A 16,177-nucleotide genomic window follows, 5' to 3' on the forward strand; every position below is an offset into this window, starting at 1 on the left:
GTGAGTGTTTGCCCCCAAGGCCTGCAGAAGACAGGTAATGTCTCTTCTCATTTACCTGTGTGGGGCACTCCCTCAGACTCACAGAGGATGAATGGGCACATGTTATGAAATGTTCTGTTTCTGCCTCCTACTTCAAGCAAAGCCTGCTTTTCATCACTGACCTCTGTGCTATGTAGTCATAGTTTTTTGTAGTCACTGATGAACATCTTCAATATGCTCCAAACATTCTGAACTCCTTTCTAATTCCTGAAGAACCCCTACTAATCCCTAGGTTGAGAAGTCAGAGGTTCTAATTGATTTGCTGTGACCTGTTTGCTGCCTTAAGGTTTGTGTTCCCTAGAAATGATATTTCATTTTCTATGTACTTCCCCCCAAAACAAATGTTGTAAGTTTTGACATGGGAAAGCTTTAGCTGTTCAAACACACACACCTTGCTGATGTTCAAATCCACAGACTGTACCACACACCAGTGTTTACAGAGTCCTTGACAGGTCTGAAAAAACATTACCATATTTATCATTTCCATTGGTAGAACAGAATAATGGCAAATGATATACATGTAGTCCTCCACAATTAACCAAATACTTTCACATCTGTAATTATTATTCACAAAGCCTAATTCTCAAAGTGTTTTATTTTCTTTAAAATTATATTTTATTACATTCTTACAAATATAGCCTGGACTCTGGTTTACATAACATGGTGTTGACAGTGTAGGAAAAACAAATGGTGCTTTGAGGGAATGGAATTACAATTGGTTACACAAAGAAAATGAAGATTGTAATATCTTGACAAGTGACAACCCAGACCAAGGCAGGGTAGAGTTGGAAGTGTACTAGATTGCGAGTGTAGTACCTGGATTCTAATTCCAAGTCTACTACCTACTAGTGGTGGGACTTTGGGAAACGTCACTGAATTTCCTCTTAATTAGATCCATGTTTTCCGGGTTCACCAAGACCTGAGAAGCACCTGGAGTGCCTGTTAAAAAGAAAAAAAAAAAGCATACCCCTCAGCCCAGCCCTGCTGGATTAACTGGAATCTCAAGAGTAGGAATCTGCAAAAAATACAAACATTCACTCACACACTCACAGAGAGGCACTCTGGGTGATTCTTTTGAACAAACAATTTTGGGAAACAATTTGAAAATGTCAAAAGTCTTCCTAGTTGCTAGGAACTGTATGCTATGATTAGCTCTTAGATGGGCAAAATCTGAAGATAAAATGTATTAATTATTTATACTTTGATTTTGTAGTTTTATAATTACTCTATTTTTTTGAAAAGTTACAGAATTTAGTGCTATAATTTGTGTTTTATGAATTTAAAAATTCTTGAGATTTCTCTTTTCCCTCTGACTTATTGGCTCCTAGTGTTATGTTGAGGATAAATGAGGTCAGTATGTAAAATTTTTTTTTATTATTGCTGTTAGTAGAAAAAGTACCACTGACTAGACCCATCTTTTATTAATTTGATATATCTGTTTCTATGGCTTTGTTCCTATTAGTGAAAGCTCAAATAAACAGAACACAATTATTTCTTCATTAGTTTATTGATTTATTCAAAAAGTTTGAGTGCCTATTATGTACAGAGGATTCTACTGTGTTATGTGGTAAGGAATATTAAAATGTTTAAAGAGCCTTTTCTTTCTCTTTTTTTTACATGAAAACCTCCCATTTAGTAATATTTTTAAATAAAATATTTTATTGATCTTACCAATATGTCAATGCATTAGGAAATTAACAATATGTGTTGGATACATTTATTCTGCATAGACTATAGAGCATGCATGACACATGATACATGATACACATAGCAGAGAACTCTTAGAAATAAATCTAGACGTCCGTGGTAATCTATGCCCCACAAACTAATAGCTATGAGTTTAAGGTTCTCTTCCTAGTGTCTTCATTTTCTCCATGGTGAATTGCTGTATTAGACACAAGTTATACCAATGTTCCAGTCTCTGGGTTCAAATCCAAGCAGTTGTACAACTTATGTAGTGAAAACTTGGTTGTGGCAAAAAGCAATGGCAAATGATATACATGTAGTCCTTCACAATTAATAAAATACTTTCACATCTATAATTTCATTTTTTTCCCATAGTAATCCTCTGATACAGGCAGGGGAGATCCTGTGAGATGTCCAGAGAAGCGAAGCTGGTGGGGCCAGGACTGGAAACCAGGCCTCTGGCTTTCTGTCTGGTACCCTTTCCCTTTCTCCCAAGATGCCTACGTGATTCTACAACTGAGGGGCATGGCCCCTCACTACGTGTCTGTATAGTGGAGCTTGTAGCAAAGATCTGGGAAGAATAATTTGAGTGAATTCTCTTAGACATTTATGTTGGCACCTATTTCAAACTCCCATGATCTTACAGTTCTCCCAGCCTCTTGTAGCATTTCTTTCTTTCTTTTTTTTTTTTAATACTTTAAGTTCTAGAGTACATGAGCACAATGTGCAAGTTTGTTACATAGGAATACATGGACCATGTTGGTTTGCTGCACCCATCAACTCGTCATTTACATTAGGTATTTCTCCCAACGCTATCCCTCCCCCAGCTGCCCACCTCCCAACAGGCCCTGGTGTGTGATATTCCCCTCCCGGTGTCCATGTGTTCTCATTGTTTAATTCCCACTTATGAGTGAGAACACGCAGTGTTTGGTTTTCTATCCTTGTGATAGTTTGCTGAGAATGATGGTTTCCAGCTTCAACCATGCCCCTGCAAAGGACGTGAACTCATCCTCTTTTATGGCGGCGTAGTATTCCATGGTGTATATGTGCCACATTTTCTTTTTCCAGTCTATTATTGATAGACATTTGGGTTGGTTCCAAGTCTTTGCTATTGTGAATAGTGCCACAATAAACATACATGTGCATGTGTCTGTATAGTAGTATGATTTTTTTTTTTTTTTTTTTTTTTTTTTTGAGACGGAGTCTCACGCTGTTGCCCAGGCTGGAGTGCAGTGGCGCGATCTCGGCTCACTGCAAGCTCCGCCTCCCGGGTTCCCGCCATTCTCCTGCCTCAGCCTCCTGAGTAGCTGGGACTACAGGCGCCCGCCACCGCGCCCGGCTAATTTTTTGTATTTTTAGTAGAGACGGGGTTTCACTGTGGTCTCGATCTCCTGACCTTGTGATCCGCCCGCCTCGGCCTCCCAAAGTGCTGGGATTACAGGCTTGAGCCACCGCGCCCGGCAGTAGTATGATTTATAATCCTTTGCGTACATATCCAGTAATGGGATTGCTGGGTCAAATGGTATTTCTAGTTCTAGATCCTTGAGGAATTGCCACACTGTCTTCCACAATGGTTGAACTAATTTACACTCCCACCAACAGTGTAAAAGCGTTCCCATTTTTCTCCACATCCTCTCCAGCATCTGTTGTTTCCTGACTTTTTAATGATCGCCATTCTAACTGGCATAAGATGGTATCTCACTTTGGTTTTGATTTGCATTTCTCTGATGATGAGCATTTTTTCATGTGTCTTTTGGCTGCATAAGTGCCTTCTTTTGACAAGTGTCTGTTCATATCCTTTGCCCACTTTTTGACGGGATTGTTTGTTTTTATCTTGTAATTTTAAGTTTTTGTATATTCTGGATATTAGCCCTTTGTCAGATGGGTACATTGCAAAAATTTTCTCCCATTCTGTAGGTTGCCTGTTCACTCTGATGATAGTTTCTTTTGCTGTGCAGAAGCTCTTTAGTTTAATTAGATCCCATTTGTCAATTTTGGCTTTTGTTGCCATTGCTTTTTGTGTTTTAGACATGGAGTATTCGCTCATGCCTATGTATTGAATGGTATTGCCTAGGTTTTCTTCTAGGGTTTTTATGATTTTAGGTCTTACATTTAAGTCCTTAACCCATCTTAAATTTTTGTGTAAGGTGTAAGGAAGGTAACCACTTTCAGCTTTCTACATACGGCTAGCCAGTTTTCCCAGTACCATTTATTAAATAGGGAATTCTTTCCCTATTGCTCGTTTTTGTCAGGCTTGTCAAAGATCAGATGGTTGTAGATGTGTGGTGTTATTTCTGAGGCCTCTGTTCTGTTCCATGGGTCTATATATTTGTTTTGGTACCAGTACCATGCTGTTTTGGTTACTGTAGCCTTGTAGTATAGTTTGAAGTCAGGTGGCGTGATGCCTCCAGTTTTGTTCTTTTGGATTAGGATTGTCTTGGCAATGCGGGCTCTTTTTTGGTTCCATATGAACTTTAAAGTAGTTTTTTCCAATTCTGTGAAGAAAGTCGTTGGTAGCTTGATGCGGATAGCATTGAATTTATAAATTACTTTGGGCAGTATGGCCTTTTTCATGATATTGATTCTTCCTATCCATGAGCATGAAATGTTCTTCCATTTGTTTGTGTCCTCTTTTATTTCCTTGAGGAGTGATTTGTAGTTCTCCTTGAAAAGGTCCTTCACATCCTTTCTAAGTTGGATTTCTAGGTATTTTATACTCTTTGTAGTAATTGTGAATGGGAGTTCACTCATGATTTGGCTCTCTGTTTGTCTATTATTGGTGTATAGGAATGCTTGTGATTTTTGCACATTGATTTTGTATCCTGAGAGTTTGCTGAAGTTGCTTGTCAGCTTAAAGAGAATTTGGGCTGAGATGATGGGGTTTTCTAAATATACAGTCATGTCATCTGCAAACACAGACAATTTAACGTCCATTTTTCCTAATTGAATACCCTTTATTTCTTCCTCTTGCCTGATTGCCCTGGTCAGAACTTCCAATACTATGTTGAATAGGAGTGGTGAGAGAGGACATTCTTGTCTTGTTCCAGTTTTCACAGGGAATGCTTCCTGTTTTTGCCCATTCAGTATGATATTGACTGCGGGTTTCTCACAAGTAACTTTTATTATTTTGAGATACGTTCTATCAATACCTAGTTTATTGAGAGTTTTTAGCATGAAAGGGTGTTGAATTTTGTCAAAGGCCTTTTCTGCATCTATTGGGATAATCATGTGGTTTTTGTCATTGGTTCTGTTTATGTGATGGATTATATTTATTGATTTTTGTATGTTGAATCAGTCTTGCATCTCAGGGATGAAGCCAACTCGATCATGGTGGATAAGATTTTTGATGTGCTGCTGGATCTGGTTTGCCAGTATTTTATTGAGGATTTTTGCATCGATATTCATCAGGGATATTGGCCTAAAATTCTCTTTTTCTGTTGTGTCTCTGCCAGGTTTTGGTATCAGGATGATGCTGGCCTCATAAAATGTGTTAGGGAGGATTCTCTCTTTTTCTATTGATTGGAGTAGTTTCAGAAGGAAGGGTGCCAGCTCCCCTTTGTACCTCTGGTAGAATTTGGTTGTGAATCTGTCTGGTCCTGGACTTTTTTTGGTTGGTAGGCTATTAATTATTGCCTCAATTTCAGAACCTGTTATTGGTCTACTCAGAGATTCAACTTCTTCCTGGTTTAGTCTTGGGAGGGGGTATGTGTCCAGGAATTTATCCATTTCTTCCAGATTTTCTATTTTATTTGCATAGAGGTGTTTATTGTATTCTCTAATGGTAGTTTGTATTTCTGTGGAATCAGTGGTGATATCCCCTTTATCATTTTTTATTGTGTCTATTTTTGATTCTTCTCTCTTTTCTTCTTTATCAGTCTGGCTAGCAGTCTATCTATTTTGTTAATCTTTTCAAAAAAACCATTTCCTGGATTCATTACTTTTTGAAAAGTTTTTCGTGTCTCTATCTCCTTCAGTTCTGCTCTGATCTTATTTATTTCTTGTTTTCTGCTAACTTTTGAATTTGTTTGCTCTTGCTTCACTAGTTCTTTTAATTGTGATGTTAGGGTGTCGATTTTAGATCTTTCTTGCTTTCTCTTGTGGGCATTTAGTGTATAAATTTCTGTATAAACACTGCTTTAGCTGTGTCTCAGAGATTCTGGTACATTGTGTCTTTGTTCCCATTGGTTTCAAATAACTCATTTATTTCTCCCTTAATTTCGTTATTTACCCGGTAGTCATTCAGGAGAAGGTTGTTCAGTTTCCATGTAGTTGTGGGATTTTGAGTGAGTTTCTTCATCCTGAGTTCTAATTTGATTGGACTGTGGTCTGAGAGACTGTTACGATTTCCATTCTTTTGCATTTGCTGAGAAGTGTTTTACTTCCAATTATGTGGTCAATTTTAGAATAAGTGTGATGTGGTGCTGAGAAGAATGTGTATTCTGTTGATTTGGGGTGGAGAGTTCTGTAGATGTCTATTAGGTCTGCTTGGTCCAGAGCTGAGTTCAAGTTCTGAATATCCTTGTTAATTTTCTTTCTCGTTGCTATGTCTAATATTGACAGTGGGGTGTTACTGTCTCCCACTTTTATTGTGTGGGAGTCTAAGTCTCTTTGTAGGTCTCTAAGAACTTGCTTTATGAATCTGGGTGCTCCTGTATCGGGTGTATGTACAATTAGGATAGTTAGCTCTTCTTGTTGCATTGATCCCTTTACCATTATGTAATGGCCTTCTTTGTCTCTTTTGATCTTTGTTGGCTTCAAGTCTGCTTTATCAGAGACCAGGATTGCAACCCCAGATTTTTTTTTTTTCTTTCTTCCCTTTTGCTTGGTAGATCTTCCTCCATCCCTTTATTTTGAGCCTATGTGTGACTTTGCACATGAGATGGATCTCCCAAATACAGCACATTGATGGGTCTTGACTCTTTATCCAATTTGCCAGTCTGTGTATTTTAATTGGGGCATTTAGCCTATTTACATTTAAGGTTAATATTGTTGTGTGTGAATTTGATCCTGTCATTGTGATGTTAGCTGGTTCTTCGCCCGTTAATTGTTGCAGTTTCTTCCTAGCATTGATGGTCTTTACCATTTGACATGTTTTTGCAGTGACTGGTACCAGTTCTTCCTTTCCATGTTTAGTGCTTCCTTCAGGAGCTCTTGTAAGGCAGGCCTGGTGGTGACAAAGTCTCTCAGCATTTGGTTGTCTGTAAAGGATTTTATTTCTCCTTCGCTTATGAAGCTTAGTTTGGCTGCATATGAAATTTTGGGTTGAAAATTCTTTTCTTCAAGAATGTTGAATATTGGCCCCCACTCTCTTCTGGCTTGTATGGTTCCTGCAGAGAGATCCACTGTTAGTCTGACGGGCTTCCCTTTGTGGGTAACTCGACCTTTCTCTCTGGCTGCCCTTAATATTTTTTCCTTCATTTCAACCTTGGTGAATCTGATAATTATATGTCTTGGGGTTATTCTTCTCGAGGAGTATCTTTGGGGTATTCTCTGTATTTCCTGAATTTGAAAGTTGGCCTGTCTTGCTAGGTTGGGGATATTCTCCTGGATAATATCCTGAAGAGTGTTTTCTAACTTGGTTCCATTCTCCCTGTCACTTTCAGGTACAACAATCAAATGTAGATTTGATCTTTTCACATAGTTCCATATTTCTTGGAGGTTTTGTTTGTTTCTTTTCACTCTTTTTTTCTAATCTTGTCTTTTTTTTTTTTTTTTTTTGAGACAGAGTCTCGCTCTGTCACCCAGGCTGGAGTGCAGTGGCTGGATCTCAGCTCACTGCAAGCTCCGCCTCCCAGGTTTATGCCATTCTCCTGCCTCAGCCTCCCGAGTAGCTGGGACTACAGGCGCCCGCCACCTCGCCCAGCTAGTTTTTTGTATTTTTTAGTAGAGATGGGGTTTCACCGTGCTAGCCAGGATGGTCTCGATCTCCTGACCTCGTGATTCGCCCGTCTCGGCCTCCCAAAGTGCTGGGATTACAGGCGTGAGCCACCGCGCCCGGCCCTAATCTTGTCTTCTTGCTTTATTTCATTAATTTGATCTTCAATCACTGACATCCTTTCTTCCACTCAATTGAATTGACTGTTGAAGCTTGTGCATGTATCACAAAGTTATTGTGCTGTGGTTTTGAGCTCCATCAGGTCATTTAAGCTCTTCTCTATGCTGGTTATTCTAGTTAGCCATTTGCCTAACCGTTTTTCAAGGTTTTTAGCTTCCTTGCAATGGGTTAGACCATGCTCCTTTAGCTTGGAGAAGTTTGTTATTACTAATCTTCTGAAGCCTACTCCTGTCAACTCATCAAACTCATTCTCTGTCCAGTTTTGTTCCTTTGCTGGCAAGGAATTGTGTTCCTTTGGAAAAGAAGAGGTATTCTGGCTTTTGGAATTTTCAGCCTTTCTGCTCTGGTTTCTCCCCATCTTAGTGGTTTTATCTACCTTTGGTCTTTGATGTTGGTGACCTACGGATGGGGTTTTGATGTGGATGTCCTTTCTGTTGATGTTGATGCTATTCCTTTCTGTTTGTTAATTTTCCTTCTGACAGACAGGCCCCTCAGCTACAGGTCTGATGGAGTTTGCTGGAGGTCCACTCCAGACCTTGTTTGCCTGGGTATCACCAGGAGGCTGCAGAAGAGCAAATGTTGCTGCCTGATTCTTCCTCAGGAAGCTTTGTCCCAGAGGGGCACCCACCTGTATGAGGTGTTTGTTGGCCCCTACTGGGAGGTGTCTCCCAGTAGGTCTACACAGGCTCAGGGACCCACTTGAGGAGGCAGTATGTCCGTTAATGGATCTCAAATGCTGTGCTGGGAAAACCACTGCTCTCTTCAGAGTTGTCAGGCAGGGATGTTTAAGTCTGTAGAAGTGTCTGCTGCCTTTTGTTCAGATATGCCCTGCCTCCAGAAGTGGAATCTAGAGAGGCAGTAGGCTTTGTTGAGCTGTGGTGGGTTCTGCCCAGTTCGAGCTTCCCTGCTTCTTTGTTTACACTGTGAGCATAGAAATACCTAATCAAGCCTCAGCAATGGTGGTGTCCCTCCCCCCCCCCCCACCAAGCTTTAGCATCCAAGGTTGATCTCAGACTGCTGTGCTAGCAGTGAGCAAGGCTCCGTGTGTATGAGACCTGCCAAGCCAGGCAGGGGAGGCAATCTCCTGGCCTGCTTGTTGCAAAGACCATGGGAAAAGCACAGTATTTGGACAAGAGTGTACGGTTCTTCCGGGTACAGTCACTCATGACTTCCCTTGTCTAGGAAAATGAAATCTCCTGACTGCTTGCACTTCCTGGGTGAGGCAACGCCCCACCCTGCTTTTGCTCACCCTCTGTAGGCTGCACCCACTGTCCAACCAGTCCCAGTGAGATGAACCAGGTACTTCAGTTGGAAATGCAGAAATCACCTGTCTTCTGTGTCGATCTTGCTGGGAGCTGTAGACTTGAGCTATTCCTATTCAGCCATCTAGGAAGCGCCAGCCCTCTTGTAGCTTTAATTCAATTTACTCTCCAAAGTGGAATTAGTGTTTTCTGACTCTAGAACATAGTCCCTGAGTAAAAGGATGTTAACCCATCATTTTGTTCAATGCTTACAATAAACACATTTATTAAGTCATATTAAGGCATTACTTTTAATGATAAAACAGAATGGAGTAAGCCCAGCACAGAAGCAATAATATGTTAGAATTCCCCTCTGTTCCCCATTCACCCCAGTGATTCTGTCATTTTCTTTTTTTTTTTTTTTTTTTTTTTTTTTTGAGACGGAGTCTCGCTCTGTCGCCAGGGCTGGAGCGCAGTGGCCGGATCTCAGCTCACTGCAAGCTCCGCCTCCCGGGTTCCCGCCATTCTCCTGCCTCAGCCTCCTGTGTAGCTGGGACTACAGGTGCCCGCCACCTCGCCCGGCTAGTTTTTTGTATTTTTTTAGTAGAGACGGGGTTTCACCGTGTTCGCCAGGATGGTCTCGATCTCCTGACCTCGTGATCCGCCCGTCTCGGCCTCCCAAAGTGCTGGGATTACAGGCTTGAGCCACCGCGCCCGGCCGATTCTGTCATTTTCTAAAGGCAGAGTGGCCCAAGCTTCCTCACACTTGGTCAAGAGAGAGAGACCAAGGAAACTAACTTGACTTGATGAAACGAATTTCATCCTCTGGTGTCATCTCAGAGCATCAAAGGCAAGCTGTGTGTGGTGTCTGTCAGTAATTAGTGGTGAGGTTTCCCAAGAAGGGATCAGGTTCCCAAGTAGATATCGAATACTGGGGCATCAAAGTTGGTAGGTGGCCATCACCTAGAACAGGAGAGGACCCCAGGTACAGGATTAGGGTACCAAGCAAGGCCCTACAGGCACCAAGAAATCCAGTGAGGTTTGCCACCCAGATTTAGCAAATAAAAATGAAAAGTGCCTAGTTAAATTTGAATTTCAGGTAAATAGAGAACAAATTTTTAGTGTATGTCCCATGCAATATATATGGAATTCAAATTTATCTGGACATCCTGTATTTATGTGGCAAAGCTAACAGGGTCAAAAAATTTCAGAACCTTTATAGGATTTTGAAATTGAAACAACGTTTCAATTTTTCCTGCTTCCATGTAAGACCTTTTAGTTTTCACTATCATCTTCTAGGTCATTATGCTGAAGTCTCTGGTCGTAGGTAAGACCCAAGGAGTCCATTCCCAAAATGATAATATCTGTAATTTTAGTTCTAATTTACATAATTAAATTTTACACTTATATAGATCCTTTCCACATTAGTATATGGTGGGTGGTTTCTTTTTGAACATAAAAAGGTATTTTATGGATAAAGAGTAAAAAGTGTCTTTCTCTTCAGATAGTTCATTTTTCATAATTTACCAGTGTTCATGTCTTATAATCAGTTTGTGGAGAAGACAATTTACAAAATGAAGTGTGAATATCTATAGGAACTCTTTATTATCTATACAATAGACTTTATTTTAAACAGAAAACCAGTAATTAAAAATTATTTCTGCTTGTGTTGGTTGTCCTTGGGAAGTATTTTGTTTAAATGAGATAAAATATTGAAAGTATACAGTTTGGTCTCTTTCTTCCCACCCAGGTCCTGCACCCTTCTTAATTTTCTCCCACGGAAATAGTATCTTTAGGATTGACACGGAAGGAACCAATTATGAGCCATTGGTGGTGGATGCTGGTGTCTCAGTGATCATGGATTTTCATTATAAAGAGAAAACAATCTATTGGGTGGATTTAGAAAGACAACTTTTGCAAAGAGTTTTTCTGAATGGGTCAAGGCAAGAGGTAAAATACCATTACCTGCAGTGTTTGAGCTGTTTTTGTACAGGCTGACAAATATAATATATTGAATTCTTAATGTATAGATAAATGAAAATTATATTACAATTTAAGTGTGTGTCTGCTAAATATAGGCGTTTATTTAATCTACATATGTGGTAGTATATTATTGAGTAAGTCCACACATTGATATTCTTCAGAAGCCCCAAAATGAGAAAGTGAAGATATGAATGTAATTTTGAAAATATCTGTTTATTAAATCAGATCACCATTTTATGAAGATAGATTATTTGCATGATTATTTCTTGCTATTTGTAAGGTACCCCAGTAGTTCTCAGATGGGGGGCAGTTTTTCCCTGAGGGAACAATTGGCAGTGTCTGGAAACATTTTTGGTTGTCACAAGTGGATGAGGTAGGAAGGTGGAGACGATAAAGGCATCTAGTGGGGAAAGGCCTGGGATGCTGCAAAACATCTCACACTGTGCAGAACAGCCCCAGAATAAAGAATTATCCAGCCCGGAATGTCATTAGTGCTGAAGTTGAGAGACCCTGTTTTATCTGTATAAAATCTCCATCATGGGTGTTGGCACCTGACATGTAGAAAGAAAACTTTTCTTCTTTTTATTCTCACAGTGGTTGCACTTTGGAAAAAAATAATATAGCAGATGACAGATACAAGGTACTTTACTTCAAGTACATACCAAAGATCCTTAATCTTTCTATTTAGCTGGTAGAACCCTTATATGAGTCCCAGGAGGAATGTTTCTCTCAATTCGGTGATGGATTACAAAGATCATGTGCCTAGAGAAATTTTAAGAGTTGATTTCTCAACACAAAGTGCACAATTTTTTTTTGTTTTTTAGCCAAATCTTTCTCTTTCCAATTATTCTTAAAAGCTTCAGTTAGGTGCTAATCTGTTTTACCACATCTCTAATACTTGCTAATCTCACTTTTAACAAGGATGGCTACTCATTATCCTCCAGACATGTGGTAGTATAGTTTCAAACTCTTGAGTCTAAGAATCTGAAGGGTTTCCTATCAAGAACATGGAAAAACTTAAAATAGTTGTGAATTTATGTCAAGTCATTAGGAAAGGATCAGCCTGATGCCTAAAATTCCATCCCTATATTCCTTCCTTTGGGTTAAAACATTGCTTATAAAGGACAACTGTTAAAATGCAAACAATTTGCCTGGGTGAGCTAGTTTATGAATGTATTAGGTTGGTGCAAAGGTAATTGCGGTTTTGGCCATTATTTTCCATGGTAAAATAAGTTGGCTAGATTTATTTACATGAGATGTAGAAATAGCACAGGCTCATGAGATTATGCAATTTCAGCCCAACTCTGATTTCAATGATGTCACCTGGGTAGCTGGATGTCGGCCATGGTGGAATATTTACACCATGAAAATCTTCAACAGTTCAAATTGGGGCTTCTGCCTACCTCGCAACCTCCATTCCCCAAGAAGACCAGCTTACCTGCCCTTGGCTGAAATTAAGAGATGAAAAGTTTTGGTTGGGCATTTTTATCATGAAAGAGCTGGGAATACAGCCCAAGGCGCATAAAAAGACGCCCTGCTACTCTCATGTCACAGTGTGAGGGCATGAAGGACTGTGGAAAGGAAGAAGGCCTATTGGAGGAAGAGGGCCAGAAGAATAAAGGCCATAATGAGAAATTCATCAAGTTCATGTCTGTAAGCTCAAACTCCAAGGAAATCTTGCAGAGCTTGGAATTGAGTTCAGTTGAAGATCTGGAAAGTTCCATTAGCAAATGGAATGGAATAAGCTGTCTTCACGGTTGCAGCAAAATTTCACTATTACTGTAGTTGAAATGATTAATACATGATGGTTGGCTGCCTAGTTTAAATAGTGTGTAGGATAATTTTTAGTTTCAAAGCTATGATATAAATACTATTTCCAGAAATATTTACTTAGGGGTTGCAGGAGGTTTAATAATGCTGCATCAAAACAAAGACACCATATCTGTGACTACTTTATTATTTAAACAATTTTGGAAATGCATAAAGATGACAAGTTCTTAAAAGAATAGACTTTTTATATATAACAATTAAAATAATTTTGTTGTGAATGGGGAAATATTAATAACAATTTTAAAATTTGATTTTGCAGAGAGTATGTAATATAGAGAAAAATGTTTCTGGAATGGCAATAAATTGGATAAATGAAGAAGTTATTTGGTCAAATCAACAGGAAGGAATCATTACAGTAACAGATATGAAAGGAAATAATTCCCACGTTCTTTTAAGTGCTTTAAAATATCCTGCAAATATAGCAGTTGATCCAGTAGAAAGGTAAATTCTGCTGTATTCAGACATTGAAATATATTTACAAATCTAGTGAAGATTGATAGAATTATAACATTTTAAATTCAAAGGGGTCCTCTCACTGAGACCAAAGCTCTCTTTGTAGCACACAGGCACCATTTTCTATAGGACAATTGCCTGCATTTCAACTGAGACAGGATCCCTTCATAAATATTCCTAACTATCATGGTTTTCTGCTATAGAGACATAATTCCCCTTCTAACTTGAAATTGCTTGTAATGTTACAATAGGGCAGTGTTTGCTTGTTGAATACATTTCCATTCAAAAAAGTCAAACTTGCCCTGTGCAGGAGCTGCTGAAACATTGAGAGAGTTGGCCATTTAAGGCACTATACGTTCATTTTTGGGTCTATGTAATGTGTTTTCCCTCAGGTTTATATTTTGGTCTTCAGAGGTGGCTGGCAGCCTTTACAGAGCAGATCTTGATGGTGTGGAAGTGAAGTCTCTGTTAGAGACATCAGAGAAAATAACGGCTGTGTCATTGGATGTGCTTGATAAGCGGCTGTTTTGGATTCAGTACAGCAGAGAAGGAAGCAATTCTCTTATTTGCTCCTGTGATTATGATGGAGGTTCTGTCCATGTTAGTAAACATCCAACACAGTAAGTTTTACTCTTGGTATAAAATAAAACAGTTGTCGTTTGAAGTCCACAAGATAAATTAATTTTACTTTTGTCAACAGAACTGGTATAGTAGTTTAGGCCATAGATTTTGAATCCAAAAGACTTGAGTTCAAGCTCCAGATTGAACTCATCTGTTAGATGAGTGACTTTGAGTAGGTTCTATAACTTCTCTTATCCTCAGTTTCCTTTAATGTGAGGATAATCATAGCATCTCTCTCTTGGGATTATTGTGAAGGGAAAGTAAATGAATATAAACAAAAATAATTAACAGAGTATTTGGCACGTAATAAGTTCTCACATGTTGATCATAGTTATTCTTTTTGGAATTATTATGTTATATATATTTTTATATTTCATTGGTTTGCTATCATGCCAGCAACTGACTTTCCAGCTTTGTGGCAAAAGGCAGAAATTAGTCATGTGAAATTGATGTCACTAGAAACCCATTCTTACCCGGTTCCTATGTTCTTCCCCATTTTCATCACACTTATTGGATGACTAAAAGATTAATGAGATAATGGATCTGGAGCTAGAAATTATATCTTATTAGCTCAGAGTATGATGACATAAATAAAATTTTAAACTTAATATACTTTTCTAAACGTAAATGAGAAACAATGGAAAAGGTAGGTAGTTAAAACTTAGACAATAAATTGAAATGAAGTAAAACTCTAATAAGCCAAAGAACAAATGTTCTATTGTTCTTTTTTCTTTTGTGGTTGCTTTTTAGGCACAATTTGTTTGCAATGTCCCTTTTTGGTGACCATGTCTTCTATTCAACATGGAAAACGAGGACAATTTGGATAGCCAACAAACACACTGGAAAGGACATGGTTAGAATTAACCTCCATCCATCATTTGTACCACCTGGTGAACTGAAAGTAGTGCATCCACTTGCACAGCCCAAGGCAGAAGATGATGCTCGGGAGTGTGGTGAGTCATCATTGACCTTGTGCGGGGCCTGACACATAGTTTCCACCCATTTACCTGCTTGAGCCAGACAATGAGGGCTTGTAGGGGGAAAAATGTTTTTTTCTTCAACCCTCATATATTCTTAGTTATAACAGACCCCTGTAAGAAAAGGCAGATTAACAGGAGAAAAACAAATAGAAGTCCAGCAATGGTGGCTCACACTTGTAATCTCTGCACTTTGGAAGGCTGAGGTGGGAGGATTGCTTGAGGCCAGGAGTTTGAGACCAGCCTGGACAACACAGCAAGACTCTGTCTCAAAAAAAGAAAGAAAGAAAGAAAGAAAGGAAGGAAGGAAGGAAGGAAGGAAGGAAGGAAGGAAAGAAGGAAAGACGGAAGGAAAGGAAGGAAAGGAAGAAAGGAAGAAAGAAAGAAAGAGAAAGAAAGAAAGAAAGGAAGGAAGGAAGGAAGAAAGAAAGAATAACAAATAGAAAAGGATTAGCATGCACATTTGTATATACATGGGAGAAACCTGGGGAAGTAGTAGCTCTCAAAGAAGTGGCTTTAAATGCCAGCTTATGTAGTATCTTTAATAAAGAACAGTAAATTTTTAGAGAAGTGACAAGACAGAGGAAAAGGACTTTGAGTTTCTATGGGCAGCAAGTTGGGGGAAGGCAAATAAATGGCAGCTAAATGCTAGTTAATAAAGCTTGTTGGCTGGGCATGGTGGCTCACGCCTGTAATCCCAGCACTTTGGGAGGCCGAGGCAGGTAGATCACAAGGTCAGGAGATGGAGACCATCCTGGCTAACATGGTGAAACCCCATCTCTACTAAAAATACAAAAAAATTAGCTGGATGTGGTGGTGGGCGCCTGTAGTCCCAGCTACTTGGGAGGCAGGAGAATGGCGTGAACCCAGGAGGTGGAGCTTTCTGTGAGCCAAGATTGCACCACTGCACTCCAGCCTGGGCAACAGAGCAAGACTCTGTCTCAAAAAATAATAAATAAATAAATAAAAATAAATTAAAAATAAAGCTTGTTAATGTAGATACCTCCGCAGCCATTGCGAGGCCATAAGGATCTAAAGTTGTCTTCAGTGGTTAACTTTTGTGATTCCTGGTAGAGACGGGGTACCTATTGTCTTCGTAAATCTGTGTCTTGCATTTAGGCAAATAGAGATAGCTTTTCTGTATCTATTTCTTTTTAATTGTTTGAAGCTCAACAATCTTTCCTATTTTGGAGTGGCATATTCTGGGATCTACAGGGCCATCTCTGATTTTTCCTACTGTCGCACCCCCAATTTCTAATCCAACACCAAATCCATTCCATTCTACCTTCTAT

General features: G+C 39.3%; 1 protein-coding gene across 50 annotated transcripts in view; it reads left to right on the plus strand.

Annotated features, from left to right (window-relative positions):
• EGF (epidermal growth factor) overlaps window positions 1-16,177 on the plus strand; it is a 101,589-nt gene that overhangs the window by 17,554 nt on the left and 67,858 nt on the right. For all 50 annotated transcript variants that reach the window (XM_001088957.5, XM_002804174.4, XM_015139033.3 and 47 more), the window contains 4 exons: window positions 10,772-10,971; window positions 13,094-13,275; window positions 13,680-13,907; window positions 14,659-14,861. In XM_001088957.5, the coding sequence (XP_001088957.4) occupies window positions 10,772-10,971; window positions 13,094-13,275; window positions 13,680-13,907; window positions 14,659-14,861 (813 nt within the window). The remainder of the gene's footprint in view (window positions 1-10,771; window positions 10,972-13,093; window positions 13,276-13,679; window positions 13,908-14,658; window positions 14,862-16,177) is intronic.

The sequence above is a fragment of the Macaca mulatta genome, chromosome 5, assembly GCF_049350105.2.
Source record: "Macaca mulatta isolate MMU2019108-1 chromosome 5, T2T-MMU8v2.0, whole genome shotgun sequence".
Taxonomy (NCBI): Eukaryota; Metazoa; Chordata; class Mammalia; order Primates; family Cercopithecidae; genus Macaca; species Macaca mulatta.